Genomic DNA, 17,741 nt, shown 5'->3' with positions numbered 1-17,741 from the left:
TTACTCCTTATACGAAAATTAATTCAAGATGGATTAGAGACTTAAATGTTAGACCTAATACCATAAAAACCCTAGAGGAAAACCTAGGTAGTACCATTCAGGACATAGGCATGGGCAAAGACTTCATGTCTAAAACACCAAAAGCAACAGCAGCAAAAGCCAAAATTGACAAATGGGATCTCATTAAACTAAAGAGCTTCTGCACAGCAAAAGAAACTACCATCAGAGTGAACAGGCAACCTACAGAATGGGAGAAAATCTTTGCAATCTACTCATCTGACAAAGGGCTAATATCCAGAAGCTACAAAGAACTCAAACAAATTTACAAGAAAAAAACAAACAACCCCATCAAAAAGTGGGCAAAGGATATGAACAGACATTTCTCAAAAGAAGACATTCATACAGCCAACAGACACATGAAAAAATGCTCATCATCACTGGCCATCAGAGAAATGCAAATCAAAACCACAATGAGATACCATCTCACACCAGTTAGAATGGCGATCATGAAAAAGTCAGGAAACAACAGGTGCTGGAGAGGATGTGGAGAAATAGGAACACTTTTACACTGTTGGTGGGATTGTAAACTAGTTCAACCATTATGGAAAACAGTATGGCGATTCCTCAAGGATCTAGAACTAGATGTACCATATGACCCACCCATCCCATTACTGGGTATATACCCAAAGGATTATAAATTATGCTGCTATAAAGACACATGCACACGTATGTTTATTGCAGCACTATTCACAATAGCAAAGACTTGGAATCAACCCAAATGTCCATCAGTGACAGATTGGATTAAGAAAATGTGGCACATATACACCATGGAATACTATGCAGCCATAAAAAAGGATAAGTTTGTGTCCTTTGTAGGGACATGGATGCAGCTGGAAACCATCATTCTTAGCAAACTATCACAAGAACAGAAAACCAAACACCGCATGTTCTCACTTATAGGTGGGAACTGAACAATGAGATCACTTGGACTCAGGAGGGGGAACATCACACACCGGGGCCTATCATGGGGAGGGGGGAAGGGGGAGGGATAGCATTGGGAGTTATACCTGATGTAAATGACGAGTTGATGGGTGCAGCACACCAACATGGCACAAGTATACATATGTAACAAACCTGCACGTTATGCACATGTACCCTACAACTTAAAGTATAGTAATAATAAATAAATTAAAAAAAAAAAAAAAAAAGAACTGAGTGAGAACTCAGTGAATCCCATGAGAATGGCACCAACCTGTTCAGGAGGGATGTGCCCCTGTGACCCGGACATTTCCCACTTGCCCTCACCTCCAACGTTGGGAATCACATTTCACCATGAGAGTTGGAGAGGACAGTCAAACTGTTATCAAACCTTGAAAATGTTATGCTAAGGGAAAGAAGCTAGACACAGAAAAAAGGCTACATGTATGATTCTGTTCATCTAAGATATCCAGAACAGGTAATCCTGTAAAGATGGAAAGTAGATTTGTGCTGGTTAAGGGCCGGGGGAAGCAGGGACTGGGGAATGACTGCTAATGGGGATGGGGTTTCTTTCTGAGATGATGAAAGTATCCTGGAAATGGTGCTATTAATGCATAATGTTGTGACTATACTAAAAACTGCTGAATTGTATAATTTAAAATGATGAATTTTATGGCTTGTGGATTATACTTCAATAAAAAAGAACTAGATAAGAGAAGAATTCTATAGTGCCTGTAGCAGAATGTTTAAGGCAAGTAGATAGGAAAATAAATATGAGGTAATTGATGGATGACAAGAACTGCTGGAAATCTCTTTGTAGACCACAAATATAGCCATCGTTTGTTAAATAATAGGAGAGAAATGAGCTCCAAGGAGCTTAGTCCATGTAATCTCTAGGAAATTGTGTCCCAGGAGTTGTTTCTGGTAAAGACTAAGTAATTCATGTCCATTGCTCCCTCCTAAGCATTGTATTAATTTTAATTTCAGCATCAGTATGACAACCTGTTCCACCGTGGCCGCCCTGGGAATGATGCCACTCTGCATTTATCTCTACGCCTGGTCCTGGAGTCTTCAGCAGAATCTCACCATTCCTTATCAGAACATAGGTCTGTATGGGCCTGGGAAATGGAGGACTAACAGTAATGGTGATGACACTAATAATAGCTGCTCTTAATTACATAACTCTTTATGCAGGGACTTTTTTTTTTTTTTAGTACCTAATTTAATTCCTTAAAGAACCCTACAGTGTAGATTCTGTCACCAGCTCAATCTCCTAAACCTTTAGGCTTCAAGAGGTTTAGTAACTTGATCAAAATTATGCAGCTGGTGAGTACAGTACTGGAGTTCTAACCTGGGAATATGACTACAAAGTGCAAAATTTCACCCCTACAAGAGTGCATTTTTGAAAAAAAAAAGAAAGCCAGATAATTTACTTTGAAAAAGCAAGGATCAAACCCTTCTATAGACTATAAAGCAACTGGACTCTTTATGCTCCAAGGTTTAACTGGATCTAGTGGCTCTAAGTAGACCTTCCTGTGACCACCTTTCACATTGCCTGAGAACCTTGACTTTTTCATGGAGGTTGAATGTAAATAATTCTTACTGATTATGAAAACTCATCTACATGTCACAGTCACACCCATATCTCTTTCATTGTCTCCTCTTCTGAATACTATTTCTCATTAAAGTCTGCCATTTTCCTAAAGATCTCTGTGGGTTTACCAAGCTTAGAAGAGAAATGTGGTGAAATGATCTGCCTTTTCTAGTATGGTCAGTTTTTGGAGAAGTGATAGGTACTATTTTTTTTTTTTTGAGAAAGAGTTTGGCTCTATCACTCAGGCTGGAGTGCAGTGGTGTGATCTCGGCTCACTGCAGCTTCTGCCTTCTCCTGCCTCAGCCTCCCGAGTAGCTGGGACTACAGGTTCACACCACCACACCCGGCTAATTTTTTTTGTATTTAGTAGGGATTGGGTTTCACCGTGTTGCCCAGGCTGGTCTCAAACTCTTGAGCTCAGGCAATCCGCCCACCTTGGCTTCCCAAAGTGCTAGGATTACAGGTGTGAGTCACCACGCCTGGCTGACATTATGATTCTTAAGACTGTCAGTGTCAGTCTGGTGTATCAGATAAACACCTTGAGGGCTTACAACCCATGGCCCATAGTTCAAAACCATGAATGAAACCACTTCCTCACAACAGCGGGAGCCCACTGAATCTGTAAAACTTGAGGGAAACCTTAATTTAGAAACTATGATTTTATGTGCAACTTTTTTCTGATCAGTAAGTTATTTAATATATTCTGCTTTGATAATATGTTCTGAAAGGCACTCACAAACAAGACACAAAATGTTATGAGGAGCTTATATAACTTTGGAGCCAATATTGTAGGCATTCGTCCAGATTTGGAAAGTGGCATGGGAAAATGTCAGTTTAAAGCTGTTATCTAAATGAAATGGAAGTTGTTGAGAAGTGCTGTGCAGTCAGGGTGACAGGGAAAACACTGATGGATTTTTCTTCTCTTTAGGAATTACCCTTGTGTGCCTGACTATCCCCGTGGCCTTCGGTGTCTGTGTGAATTACAGATGGCCAAAACAATCCAAAATCATTCTCAAGGTGAGCAACTCCCTGGCCACTGTTGGCACATCCTCAGACTCAGGGGCCTGAAAGACAGAAGCGAGCAGTGGCTGGGACAAGTGAGCTTGGCGAGTACAGCCTCACACCCAGAAATTCTCCTTACACGTCCTGCGGTTTTGGATCCAGTGATTGTATTTCCTCCACCCTGTAAGCCTTGCTCTGCCACTCCCATAGGCCTGTACCCCGAGGCTTATGACGCCCTGGAAAACAAGCAACTATTGATTTAGTGTCAGAAAAGCTAAAGCTGTGTGTGGACAGAAGAGCCCAGGCCCATGCATGCACAAGGCTTCACACAGGTGCTCTTGAGGCAGAAGCTGTTTAAGTGAGCATGGAAGGGCGCCCATTAGGAATATGGCTGGTTTATTGGAAGAGTAAGAGGAAGGGCTGTCTTGCAGAAGCATTCCTGGGGGCACTGCCAAAGCTGTCGTTTGTACACATGAGCAAGGGCTGCTGACTACATGAATAAGACTGTTTAAATGAAATCATCCAGAGAGCACTGAGGAGTCTAGCTATGGAATGATGGTGACTAGAACTTTCTACCTCCTCTTGTCTTTGCAGTCTTGCCCTTTGTCTACTGGAGAAACAAGCAAATGTCTCTGTTAAATGGTTTTTAAAAATAATTCAAGAGGCCAGGTGCAGCAGCTTACATCTGTAATCCCAGAACTTTGGGAGGCTGAGGTGGGAGGATTGCTTGAGGCCAGGAGGCTGAGGCTTCAGTGAGCCATGATCGTGCCATTGCACTCGAGCCTGGATCACAGAGTGAGACCCCATCTCTAATAACAAAACAAAACAAAAAAACAAAACGTGAAGAGGAGGCATTCTTAACAAGGATGTGAGTCTCCTAGGGGTGCTTTCCATTTTTTTTCTGATTATGTATCACTTTAGCAGATAGAAGGTTATAATATGTGTGGCTTTCATGAAAATTTAAAAAATGTTTTGGTTATATTTTACATTTATAAAGAAAGAAACATTTGGGGTTACTTGGAGTTTCAGGTAGTAAATCTCAGTTAGTTTTGTTTTGTGGTTTATCGTTTGGCTCTACCTCACAGAACATCGCCACTCCATATGCCTGTGCCAATGGACCCTATTTTTCCAGTTAGGCACAAGGCCAAACAACTCCCACCATTCCTTCAGTGCGATGGAGAAGGAGAGGAGAGGGCTTGCCAAGCAGACAAATCAGCTGGGCACAGAGAGCTGGAAGATGGCCTAGTATAGTACATTTGTAATGCACGTGGATGACTTTAACATCAATGGTGCACACTTGATTTTCACTCTCTTTTTTTAGCTGAACTCATGGAATACAGTCCCATCTTTTCCACATTTATTTTTAAAAATTAATTAAGTTTTTGAGACAGGGTCTCGCTCTGTCACTCAGGCTGGAGTGCAATGACACAATCATAGCTCACTGCAACCTTGATCTCCTAGGCTCAAATGATGCTCCCATCTCAAGCTCTGAGGTAGCTAGCACTACAGGCATGCACCATCCTGCCCTACTAATAAAAATAAATTTTTTTTAGAGATGGGGTCTTGCTCTGTTGCCCAGCTGGTTTGCAACTCCTGGCCTCAAGGAATCCTCCTGCCTTGGCCTCCCAGTGTTGGGATCACAGGCATGAGCCACTGTGCCTGGCCCCTTTTCCACATTTATTATTGTTATTTCAGTAGGAGAAAATTTCCAGTGTGGTAGTTATGATTTTGTTTCAAAACAAGAGGAGGGAAATGATCATGGAAACTTCTTGCTTTTCTTTCTTTTTTTTTTTTTTTTTTTGAGACGGAGTCTCGGTCTGTCACCCAGGCTGGAGTGCAGTGGCCGGATCTCAGCTCACTGCAAGCTCTGCCTCCCGGGTTTACGCCATTCTTCTGCCTCAGCCTCCCGAGTAGCTGGGACTACAAGCGCCCGCCATCTCGCTCAGCTAGTTTTTTCTATTTTTCAGTAGAGACGGGGTTTCACCGTATTAGCCAGGATGGTCTCGATCTCTTGACCTCGTGATCTGCCTGTCTTGGCCTCCCAACATGCTGGGATTACAGGCTTGAGCCACTGCGCCCGGCCACTTCTTGCTTTTCAAATACTCTATCTTTGATTATTTTTCTTAAAAGGGCATTTAACAACAACAACAGCAAAAATCATGATTTTGGAGTTTCCAGCTCCGTTATCAATCCATCAGTGTCAGTGGAGAAACCAGATACAATTTTTTTACATGTCAGTTTTATTTGCTGTAAAGAGCAGATTGAAAACTCTTTTCTTTTGGGTATTTCATAGGATTTATGGCAAAACATTTAATAATATGCATAAATATTCTACAGCACCTTAGTAAAAAAAAAAACTAGGCTAATGTTATCATTATTTTAGTATATCTTCATTCTCTGTTCTTGGTTCTATTTTAATTTTAAATCTGACACATTTTCTGAACAAACTTAAGTGTTCCTCATTTGCTCTTGGTGGATTTTAAACTTTGAAATCTTTGGTAGAGAGAGGAAGAGGGGATGTTACATTCAGAGGCTTTCTTTCATTTTTCTTTCTTTTCTTTTCTTTTCTTTTTTAAACGGAGTCTGGCTCTGTCACCCAGGCTGGAGTGCAGTGGCTCAATCTTGGCTCACTGCAACCTCCACCTCCCGGGTTCAAGTAAGTCTCCCGCCTCAGCCTCCTGAATAGCTGGGATTACAGGCATGTGCCACCATACCTGGGTGATTTTTGTATTTTTTTTTTTAGCAGAGATAGAATTTTGCCATGTTGGCCGGGATGTCTTAAACTTCTGACCTCAGATGATCTGCCCACCTCGGCCTCCCGAAGTTCTGAGATTACAGACATGAACCACCTTGCCTGGCCAAGAGGCTTTCTTATGTCTTAGCATCTTTTTCTTAGGCAGGGGTCTAGTCTGTCTCTGTATTTAAACAGTAAAAATGACCCCCAGAACACATTTATGGTATATTGGGTATATGGTTTGTTGTCTTCTCTAGTTTCCTACGACCACCCTCCTTCACATCCTGAATCATTTCAAATCAAGTTTGACACTGTAACTAGGTACACAGTTTACTGTCTACATGATATGAACAGGAGCTTGCCAAGATCCTGATTTTCCCAAAATACCCTAGGCCATCCTTCCTTCCTATTTTATCTAAAACTCAAATTTGTTTTTGTTATTGTTGGCTTTTTGTTTCTGTTCTTGTTAAACAACAAAAGTAAGAAACAGTATCCATTTGGGAGAGGATAGAGGTCTCCATCAGTATTTCTCATGTGATCATGAGTATTAGCTCAGATTGTCCAATGAAGAATGGGTAGATTTTATTTGGAGGGGAGAAGGACAGGGACCAAAGCAGCAGGCAGCTGCTGGTGGTTGAAGGGGCGGTGGGAGGGGAGGCAGATGGTCAGGCAGGGCAGACTGGAGGTCACAAGCAGAGGGTCACAGAGGTGTGTGCAGGGGTGTTGGAAGCTCATTGTCAGATCTCATTCATTTTGCACTTTTGTTCTACTCACAATAAAACTCTGCTCCCAATCTTTCTGGCAAAATCTTCTACTTGAAGGGAAAAGTAGATGTGCTAAAACAAGACTTAGATTTGTGTCAAATTCCACCCATTTCTAGCATAGGCAAGTTACTTGACCAGTTTGGAACTCAGATTTCTCCTCTACAAAGTGAAATTGGATTCAGTCATCTCTAAGTCCCTACTTTGTTCTAAAATTTCTAGATCCCAAGCATTTTACAACCTCGATGGACTTTGTATCATAGAGCAAAAAACCCTGAGTTTATATGCACTTATTTTATTGTTTGCTTCAGATTGGGGCCATTGTTGGTGGGGTCCTCCTTCTGGTGGTCGCAGTTGCTGGTGTGGTCCTGGCGAAAGGATCTTGGAATTCAGACATCACCCTTCTGACCATCAGTTTCATCTTTCCTTTGATTGGCCATGTCACGGGTTTTCTGCTGGCACTTTTTACCCACCAGTCTTGGCAAAGGTATAGTTGAACTATCCATAAACTTTTTTTTGAGGAAGGTAAAGTTAACACACTGCCACTGGCAGGCTTTGCTGCCTGTGTCAGGAGACATGAAGAGTTTTGACTTACACAGTGGAACGGAGCAGGATAACTTATGGCAATTCATGGAAAATATTGTGGTAATTCTTTATGTAAATTAAAGCAAAGGCCAAATTGATAAGAAGAGATAAATTTAAGTTAAAAAAGAATAGAAAATGACATGTATTTAATTCCCACTTTGTAGAAGAAAGCAAAAAGAGTTCTATGCATCAAAAAATACTGGAAGAAATATACCATATGGTAACAATGTTTAATTTTGAGTAGGGAGAGTAAGGATAATTTTAGTTCTTTAGTATTTCCTTGGTATATTTTTGAAGCTTTTCAGTAAGCATGGACTACTTTTAAAAGCAGAAAAAATTTCTTAAAGAAAAGTAAATTATGCAGTTGAATTCCAAAGGTGAAAGATGGGAATTTTTAATTGGCTTTATGCTACTTCCAGTCCACTTGGGGGAACATTTAGGATTGTACTAAGTGATCGGTAAAGCTTTACCTCATCTATCTCATTTACTTCTTACTACAAGCTTGAGAAGTAGATCCTATCACTACTCTCATTCTACTGATGAGCAGATCCTTCAGAGAAATTAAGTGACTTGACCAAGTTCACAGAGCTAGAAAATGGAGTTAGGATTTAGACCTGGGTTTTTTTTTTTCTTCCAAATTTAACAATTAGGAACACAGTCTGTTGAGTGGTTGAAATGCAATTGGCTCTGGACAGAAAGTACTCCTATGGCAAGATGTAGTCCACAATCTCATGTTTTTCATACCCGATAGCCTGACAAAGGCCAGGACTGAGATTTGGCTCATGAATGGTGCAGGTGTGGGTTCCAGCTTTGTAGCTTAATCATACTGAGTTCTTGACAAAAGTCTGAAAGAAGTGAGGGTGGTTTGAGGCAAGTGTAGCACGCAATAGAGTAAGTAGAAATAAAGTATGAACACAGAGCTTGCCCTGTACCATTGACAGCAATTTCATCCCCTCATTACACACCCTTGTTACTTCCCCATTCCAGTCCAACTTAAACACAGATGCTTGTTTGTTTTCTGAAACACCTCTTTTATCTCCTCACTTCCATGTATAAACCCCTGCAGACTCCCTTTATAAATTGGAGACATGAAACTGCTTAACTCAGCCCTCAATGTCCTGCTCAGGTCTTCCCTCTCTTCCCTCCTTTGTCTTTTTCAAATGAGGTTTATTTCGTTTTATGCAACCAGAAAACCAATAAAATATAGAAAAGTAGAAAGCAAAAAGAAAAATTATTACCAAACACTTTCACCAAAGACAACCATTTTAGGTATTTGGTCTTTATTTAGGGTTTTTTGTTTGTTTATTTATTTATTTATTTATTTATTTATTTATTGAGACCTTTGTTGCCCAGGCTGGAGTGCAACCTCTGCCTCCTGGGATCAAGCGATTCTCATGCCTCAGCCTCCCAAGTAGCTGGGATTACAGAAGCGTGTACCACCATGCCTGGCTAATTTTTGTATTTTTGGTAGAGACAGGGTTTCACCATGTTGGCCAGGCTGGTCTCAAACTCCTGACTTCAGGTGATCCACCCACCTCGGTCTCCCAAAGTGCTGAGATTACAGGTATGAGCCACTGCGCCTGGCCATGTTTATTTGTTTTTAAGTGTTGTTTAGTTTATGTTGTTTCATATGTCTTTATATATATATGTTTTTCTTTTTGTAGAGACAGGGTCTTACTCTGTTGCCCAGGGTGGTCTTGAATTCCTGGCTCAAGTGATCTTCCCACTTCTGGCTCTCAGTGCTGGGATTACGGGCATGAGCCACCATGCCCTGCATCATATCTCTAACTCAACCTTCCCTTCTCATCTCCTCCAATCCTCTCCTCTGTGCAGATTGGCTTACAGTATATGCAATGCCTGCTGAATAGGCCACACTCACACCTGTCCCTGGCACTTTAATTTTTATAATATTTCCCCCTCATAAAAAGCTTCTTCTATTTTTTCCATCCTTAATCTCACTCCTCTGTGAAGCCTTCTCTCACCCCTTCTGCCATTTTCTGAATTTCTACATCTGCGTGGCCTTTGGCCATACTTTGTCTTGTGTTGCTGCTGAGCCTTTCCTGTGTGTTTATTTTGTCTTTTCACTCAGATGCCTAGAGCAGGGTTTGCAAAACCCCACTCCACCGTACCTCTCAGAAGACCACCTGCAGAGTAGGAATTCAGCAAATAACTATGGAATGAGTACACATTTTCTGTGGCCTGAGGTCATAGCTTCTAATTGTTATGATGCATATGAGAAAATGTGAGAATAGTTCTTATTGCTAGTGCTTTACTCTTGAAACTTTTTCTCTTTGCTAGGTGCAGGACGATTTCCTTAGAAACTGGAGCTCAGAATATTCAGATGTGCATCACCATGCTCCAGTTATCTTTCACTGCTGAGCACTTGGTCCAGATGTTGAGTTTCCCACTGGCCTATGGACTCTTCCAGCTGATAGATGGATTTCTTATTGTTGCAGGTGGGCGAACTCCCATTGGGTAGGAAATAACTGACAGAAAATTGTTCACCCAACTTATCGACCTTTTTTTTTCAATCCAAACTTGCCTGTGCTGCCCCTGTGATGCATTTTTTTTTTTTTTTTTTTTTTTTGGGATGGAGTCTGGCTCTGTCCCCCAGGCTGGAGTGCAGCACGTGGCGCAATCTCTGTTCACTGCAAGCTCCACCTCCCGGGTTCACGCCATTCTCCTGCCTCAGCCTCCCGAGTAGCTGGGACTACACTGTGATACACTTTTTGAAAGCCTGACATTTCTGGGGACGATAAGGTGCATAGACAGGATAGTTTGGCACAAGTGGGAGTTTCATAGAAAAATATATAAAAAATCTGAAAATGAGCTTATAATTATAAACAAATATACTTCACAAAAGTGAATCCATGGCTGGGCGCGGTGGCTCACGCCTGTAATCCCAGCACTTTGGGAGGCCGAGGCGGGTGGATCACGAGGTTAGGAGATTGAGACCATCCTGGCTAACACCTGGCGAAACCCTGTCTCTACTAAAAATACAAAAAAATTAGCCGGGCGTGGTGGTGGTCACCTGTAGTCCCAGCTACTCGGGAGGCTGAGGCAGGAGAATGGCGTGAACCAGGAGGTGGAACTCGCAGTGAGCCGAGATCGCGCCACTGCACTCCAGCCTGAGCCACAGAGCGAGACTCCCTCTCAAAAAAAAAAAAAAAAAAAAAAAGAAAAAAAAGAAAAAAGTGAATCCACTCTCAGAACTTAGACTTCGTAACTTGTTATGACAAGATCTCCATGAGCAATCATTGAGCTCCAAAGTGACATTTGCTGCTCTTAAGCGTTGGTTTGTTAGGTCTCATTAAAAGCCTTCAGGTCTCCCAAATGCCAAGTTATTTCAATGTTTCTGTGACTAAGACTTGTGCTGAATGGCTGTGAAATATTTTTCAAATATGAAATATTACACATATACAAATATTGAAATAGATATGTGTATGCACATATGAGTGCAGCCAAATATACATTACTTTGGAGTTATTTATTATGTGTGTTCACAGAGGATAAATTTAAAAAATATATATAATGCAAGAACAGAAAACCAAATACCTCACTTATAAGTGGGAGCTAAACATTGAGTGCTCATGGACATAAAGGTGGCAGCAATAGACACTGGGGACTACTAGAAGAGGAAGGGAGGGGGCAGAGGTTGAAAAACGAACTGTTGGGTACGGTGCTCACTACCTGGGTAATAAGATTATTTGTTTCTCAAACCTCAACATCACCGCATATACCCAGGAAGCAAACATGCACATAGACCCCCTGAATCTAAAAGTGGAAAAAGAAAAATATATATATTAATATGTTCACATACATATATATATTTTAATCTTGGGCCATGGTACGTTTTCACTGTTAGGGAATTAGGTCTGAGCAAGACTCAGTGATTACTGATAGAACTGATTATGTACTGATTGCTGATTGTTATTATTATGTACTGATACAGAAATAACAATCAATATAACAATATAAGGAATACCTGGGGCTTAATTTCCCCAATAGATAAGATAAATCATATTAGAGTCAAACTCTTGGTCTTAGACCCATGTTTTCATTCCTTCTCTTGGAGAGACTGAGGGAAGCATCATTTCTAGCTCATTCCCAGCTCCAGCCCAGAGCCCAGGAGTGTCCTACTCCTAGTAAGCACTTGCAGGATTTGCCAGCTGACTAAGTGAATGAGTGAATGAATGAATATATGAGTTTGTGAGCTGTCAGCAACCTGATGAATGAGCCTCAATCACAAATGGTTCACTCCAGACAAAAGAGTCATTCTGATACACCGAATCCTTCTGTTCCATAACTTTCTCTCTTCCCCCTTCTTTTTCCTGGGTGTTTATACATACATGATACCACCCAGACACCTGAAGGATTGACAAGTGTACAGTGTCACCAAATTAGACTCTTTGTTAAAGTGATTGTTAATACTTGTATGTTTTAACACTTAGCATATCAGACATACAAGAGGAGATTGAAGAACAAACACGGAAAAAAGAACTCAGGTTGTACAGATGTCTACCACATGAGGAAATTGACTTCTTCCAAAGAGACCAATGCCTTCTTGGAGGTGAATGAAGAAGGTGCCGTCACTCCTGGGCCACCAGGGCCAATGGATTGCCACAGGGCTCTCGAGCCAGTTGGCCACATCACTTCATGTGAATAGCAGGGACTTGCTGGTTGGACTGGCACCCTTCTTTTTCAGTGGCCAGTAAAGACAGTGTGCAGCTGACACATGAATCTTGTTGGTAGGGCCAGTGTGAATATTTAAGTGTTCAATGTTAGAATATTTATATGTATATTTTCTTTTCTTTTTTTTTTTTTTTTTTGAGACAGAGTCTCGCTCTGTCACCCTGGCCGGAGTGCAGTGGCGAGATCTCGGCTCACTGCAAGCTCTGCCTCCCGGGTTCCCGCCATTCTCCTGCCTCAGCCTCCTGAGTAGCTGGGACTACAGGCGCCCGCCACCACGCCCGGCTAGTTTTTTTTTTTTTTTTTGTATTTTTAGTAGAGATGGGGTTTCACTGTGGTCTCGATCTCCTGACCTTGTGATCCACCCGCCTTGGCCTCCCAAAGTGCTGGGATTACAGGCGTGAGCCACCGCGCCCGGCCAGAATATTTATATTTTCATGTGGATTGTGAATTGTGATAGGATCACTTTTGGAGATTCCCATTTCAGGGAGTTTCTTCTGAGGGTTAACATATCAATGAGCTGCCTTGTTTGTTCTTGTCTTCCCATGCAGCAAATAGTACCTGGCAGTAGGTAAAATCCTTCATTAGGGGAACTTATCCTTATGTTGTGGATTTTTTTTTTGAGACAGAGTCTTGCTCTGTTGCCCAGGCTGGAGTGCAGTGGCACAATCTTGGCTCACTGCAACCTCCACCTCCTGGGTTCAAGTGATTCCCCTGCCTCAGCCTCCTGAGTAGCTGGGACTACAGGTGTGTGCCACCACGCCCAGCTAATTTTTTGTATTTTAGTAGAGATGGTGTTTCACCACGTTGGCCAGGCTGGTTTCAAACTCCTGGTCTCAGGTGATCTGCCCGCCTTAGCCTCCCAAAGTGCTGGGATTACAGGCGTGAGCCACCGCGCCCAGCCATGTTGTGGATTTTAATTGAACAAGAATTAGGACTCTGAGGAGATGGCACTTCATCCTGCAGGGTGACGCAGACCTGCATGACTTCTTGACTCTGGGCAGGTCCTCAGGTGCACTGAGAGGAGAACAAATAGCTCTTGTAATAAATGGGGCACTTTTCTCAAATGATTATTATTTTTAAGAAATTGAAAATCTTTTTTGATTATGGGTGTAATACAAGCTTGGAAAAAATTTAAAACACACATAAGGTTAAAATTGAAATGCCCTGTATTTTCACTCTCTAAAGATAGACATATATGGCTGAGCACAGTGGCTCACACCTGTAAATTCCAGCACTTTGGGAGGCTGAGGTGGGCAGATCACCTGAGGTCAGGAGTTCAAGACCAGCCTGGCCAACATGGTGAAACCCGATCTCTACTAAAAATACAAAAATTAGCCAGGCATGGTGGTGTGCACCTGTAATCCCAGCTACTTGGGAGGCTGTGGCAGGAGAATCGCTTGAACCCAGGAGGCAGAGGTTGCAGTGAGCTGAGATCATGCCACTGTGCTCCAGCCTGGGTGACAAAGTAAGACTCTGACTCAAAAAAAAAAAAAAAAAGACAGACACGTGTATCCTTCTAAGCTGTGTATAAACTGTATCATTTTAAAAACATTGCGATCATTCCATATATTGTTTTGTAAGTCACTTGATGACACATTATGGAACATCTTTGAGTGTCAGTCTGTGTTGACCTACCTCATTCTTTAGAATAGTAGTGATATGAAAGTATTCCATTGCATGGAAGGACTGTAATTTATTTAACCACTCCTTATTCACAGACACTTAGATAGTTTTCAGCTTAACAGTATTCAGTGCTACAAACACTTTTGCCTTTAGGTGCAAGTATTTCTGTAGGCTCACTTCCTATGACTTGAATTTCCAAGCCAATCGCTCACCGAAATGTAGGACAGATTGCTATCTGGCAATATTGTACAGCAGAGCCCGAGAGGGCCTGATTTCCTACAGTCTCACCAGTCAAATGAACGATCAATTTTGATTGGTTAAAGCATCTCATTTAAAATTTCATTTAAAAACTGGGTGAACTAGAGCATTTTTCACAATCACTTGCCGACTTATGTCCTTTGCCTGCTTTTCTATTGTATCTTTTCCTTTTTGATGTATAGATTTTGAACCATAATGATAAGTGACAATGTGTCCTATGTCTTGTCAACATTTTGTCCACTCTTTTATCTTTTGTTATTCTATGTCTTTTGCAGTACAGAGTTTTATTTTTTAAATATGTTCAGCTTATTAATCTTATTAAGAACTTTTTTTTTGGCTCTGATCTCTGCCAAATGTTAGCATATTTATATATTTGTGTGGATTGTGAATTGTGATAGAATCTTTTTTTGAGAATGTATTTGGCCCCTCTTCAGGGAATTCTTTCCGGGGGCTTACGCAACATATTTACTAGCTGCTGTGTGTACTTCTTGTCTTCCCATGCAATAAATGGTGCCTGGCAGTAGGTAACATCTGTCCTCTACTAGAAATTATTCAAAATATTTTCCCGTGTGTTTTTCTAATACTATGATGGAGCAAATACATACATATTTATTCTATTTTGAATTTATTTTTCTGTGTGGCATAATAGTCTAATTTTTTATAGTTAATTATCTAAACATCATATATTGAGTCATTATTCTTTTATCTACTGATTTGGAATGCTACCCTTATCACATCACTTCCTATATAATGTGTTTTTGTTGGGACTGTGGTTCCATTTTGTGTGTATTCCTATTTGTAAGTTTTGAAATGTGTGAGAAAGTGTTTTGAGATTTAGTGTTTATAATTTTATTTTGTAAGTATTCCCAATAACTTGTGGGTTAATGTGATGACAATGATTATTGTATTTTCCCACCAATTTAGAAAGCCTTTGTGGTAGTACAGAAGGAGCCCCATTAGGTCTTAGAGCCACGGCACTTTTATGTGGAAAAGAACTATGCAGATTTGTGACTTGTTAATTCTCAACTGTCGCTTTACTGTTCGGAGAGTCCCCTTTATCCATATGATAAATGTTTACATAATGAGAAGCTAGTCTGTGTTATGTTCAGGCACATGGGACATATACAACAGTAATGAGGCAGAAAGGGCTCCTGCCCTCACAAAGTTTATAGTCTAGTAGGGGAATAGATCACTGCAATGAACACAGTTAGGAGAGTTGCAAGTAACAGAAATTTCCAGTTCTAAGATGAGTATTTCCATGAGGTTTTTGGTTTTTTCTTTTTCTTTTTTTTTTTTTTGAGACGGAGTCTTGCTTTGTCATCCAGACTGGAGTGCAGTGGCGTGATCTCAGCTCACTGCAACTTCCACCTCCCAAGTTCAAGCAATTCTTCTCCCGCCTCAGCCTCCCCAGTAGCTGGAACTACAGGCGCATGCCACCGTGCCCGGCTAATTTTTGTATTTTTAGTAGAGAAGGGGTTTCACCATATTGGCCAGGCTGGTCTTGAACTCCTGACCTCAAGTGATCCACCTGCTTTGGCCTCCCAAAGTGCCGGGATTACAGGCATGAGCCACCACACCCGGCCTCCGTGAGTTTTAAAGGATCCACAAAAATGAATTTCTAAATTGTTTCTCCACATAGACACCCAAAACAAAATGGTAAAATTCAGTGCTATTCTGAAAGCATTAACAATATGGTCAGTATTTACAACAGTTAGGACATTCCAAGGATGAGGGACACCAAAAAGATGAGGGATACCAAAGACCGTCCTTTAAGATAGAAACAACACACCAGAAGATGGCCATCTCCATAGATGGTTTGTAAACATGTTACTGACAAGAACTTGAAATAGTGAAGCTGTTCAGAAGGCCACATGTTATCTTTAGAACAAAAAATATAACTGGAAAAAAGTCCTATTTGAGTAAGCTGCATTCTAATTTATGTAAATAATCATGAGTTAATAAAACCTGGGACCTATGTGAAACTCAGAAGTGGGGCCAGAGAAATCACGTCAAGCAGAATGAGTCCATGTCTAAGAGGAAAGAGGCAGCTGGATGGTCATCGCAGCAGAGTGCAGTGGAGAGAACACAGGCTGTGTCAGGGCTACCTGCATTCTACTTTTTTTTTTTTTTTTTTGATATGGAGTTTTGCTCTTGTTGCCCAGGCTGGAGTGCAATGGCGTGATCTCAGCTCACTGCAACCTCCGCCTTCCAGGTTCAAGTGATTCTCCTGCCTCAGCCTCCCGAGTAGCTGGGATTATAGGCGCCCACTACCACACCTGGCTAATTTTATTTTTATTTTTCAGTAGAGATGGGGTTTTGCCCATGTTGGACAGGCTGGTCTTGAACTCCTGACCTCAGGTGATCCGCCTGCCTTGGCCTCCCAAATTGTTGGGGTTACGGGCGTGAGCCACCGCGCCTAGCGTGCATTCTACTTTAATAGCTAGGAGGCCTCTGGAGCTATCAGTTGAAGTCAGTCAGAGCTGAAATTGAATCTTTACCTCAGTTATCTGGGCAACTCTGGGCAAGTGACAATCCCTCTGGGGTTTAGTTTCCTCTCTTAAATAGGTGGATAACACATTCAATCCTGAACACCCTGAAAAGTAGGCAAGGTGAAAACACCTGGTCCAATGCATAAGTGATCAATACTTGTTACATCCCCTTCTTTTTTCTTGTGTAGTCAGAAACACCCCTTGTGTAGAGGATTATTCAGCCTAACCCAGTTAATGAATCACATGTTGGTCTCTAGGCAACCTTCCCATCGGCCTTGGCATGTACTTTCCCCAGCAGGAGGAGCCCCCTCTGAATGTCCAGCCTTCCTCATTCTGCTAGACCCACCTATAGCTTCCTTGTAAGCTAATAAATCAGCAACATGGTTTATCAGTGTCCTTAGGAATATGGTTATATTTTGGTAGAGTGAATAAAACTATGTCTCTAAACCTGTAAAAATTGAAGGCCACTTTTTTCTTTTTTTGAGATGGAGTCTCGCTCTGTCGCCCAGGTTGGAGTGCAGTGGTGCAATCTTGGCTCACTGCAAGCTCCGCCTCCCGGGTTCACGCCATTCTCCTGCCTCAGCCTCCTGAGTAGCTGGGACTACAGGCGCCCGCCACCACTCCCAGCAAATTTTTTGTATTTTTAGTAGAGATGGGGTTTCACCACATTAGCCATGATGGTCTCGATCTTCTGACCTTATGATCTGCCCGCCTTGGCCTCCCAAAGTGCTGGGATTACAGGCGTGAGCCACCACGCCTGGCCTGAAGGCTACTTTTAAATACTTCCTATCAGTGAATCTCCTCAGTAGTTACAAATTCAGAAGATCCTGAATTTGTAAGATCTTGAAAAATTGGCATAGTGTTTGCTACCTTATAAGGAATGGTGGAAACTGAGGCAGAATTGGAAAGACACACACTGCTTGCTGGCACCCAGTATCAATTGCTGTCTTTGTCCTTATGAACAGAACCGAGATATTGTTCATAGCTAGACAGCAACATATCTAGGTAAAAATGACCTTCTTGAA

At 41.7% G+C, this 17,741-nt stretch overlaps 1 protein-coding gene across 1 annotated transcript in view; it reads left to right on the top strand.

Annotated features, from left to right (window-relative positions):
* SLC10A6 (solute carrier family 10 member 6) overlaps window positions 1-12,441 on the top strand; it is a 33,010-nt gene extending 20,569 nt beyond the window's left edge. Inside the window, exons 2-6 of the mRNA XM_003898917.4 lie at window positions 1,966-2,084; window positions 3,501-3,589; window positions 7,381-7,556; window positions 9,953-10,110; window positions 12,106-12,441. Of these exons, the coding sequence (XP_003898966.1) occupies window positions 1,966-2,084; window positions 3,501-3,589; window positions 7,381-7,556; window positions 9,953-10,110; window positions 12,106-12,320 (757 nt within the window). The 3' untranslated portion in view covers window positions 12,321-12,441. The remainder of the gene's footprint in view (window positions 1-1,965; window positions 2,085-3,500; window positions 3,590-7,380; window positions 7,557-9,952; window positions 10,111-12,105) is intronic.
* Window positions 12,442-17,741: the final 5,300 nt, after the last annotated feature.

Source organism: Papio anubis, chromosome 3, assembly GCF_008728515.1.
Source record: "Papio anubis isolate 15944 chromosome 3, Panubis1.0, whole genome shotgun sequence".
Taxonomy (NCBI): domain Eukaryota; kingdom Metazoa; phylum Chordata; class Mammalia; order Primates; family Cercopithecidae; genus Papio; species Papio anubis.
Note: the sequence above shows the minus strand (reverse complement) of the source record. Positions and strands in the feature narration are given on the sequence as shown.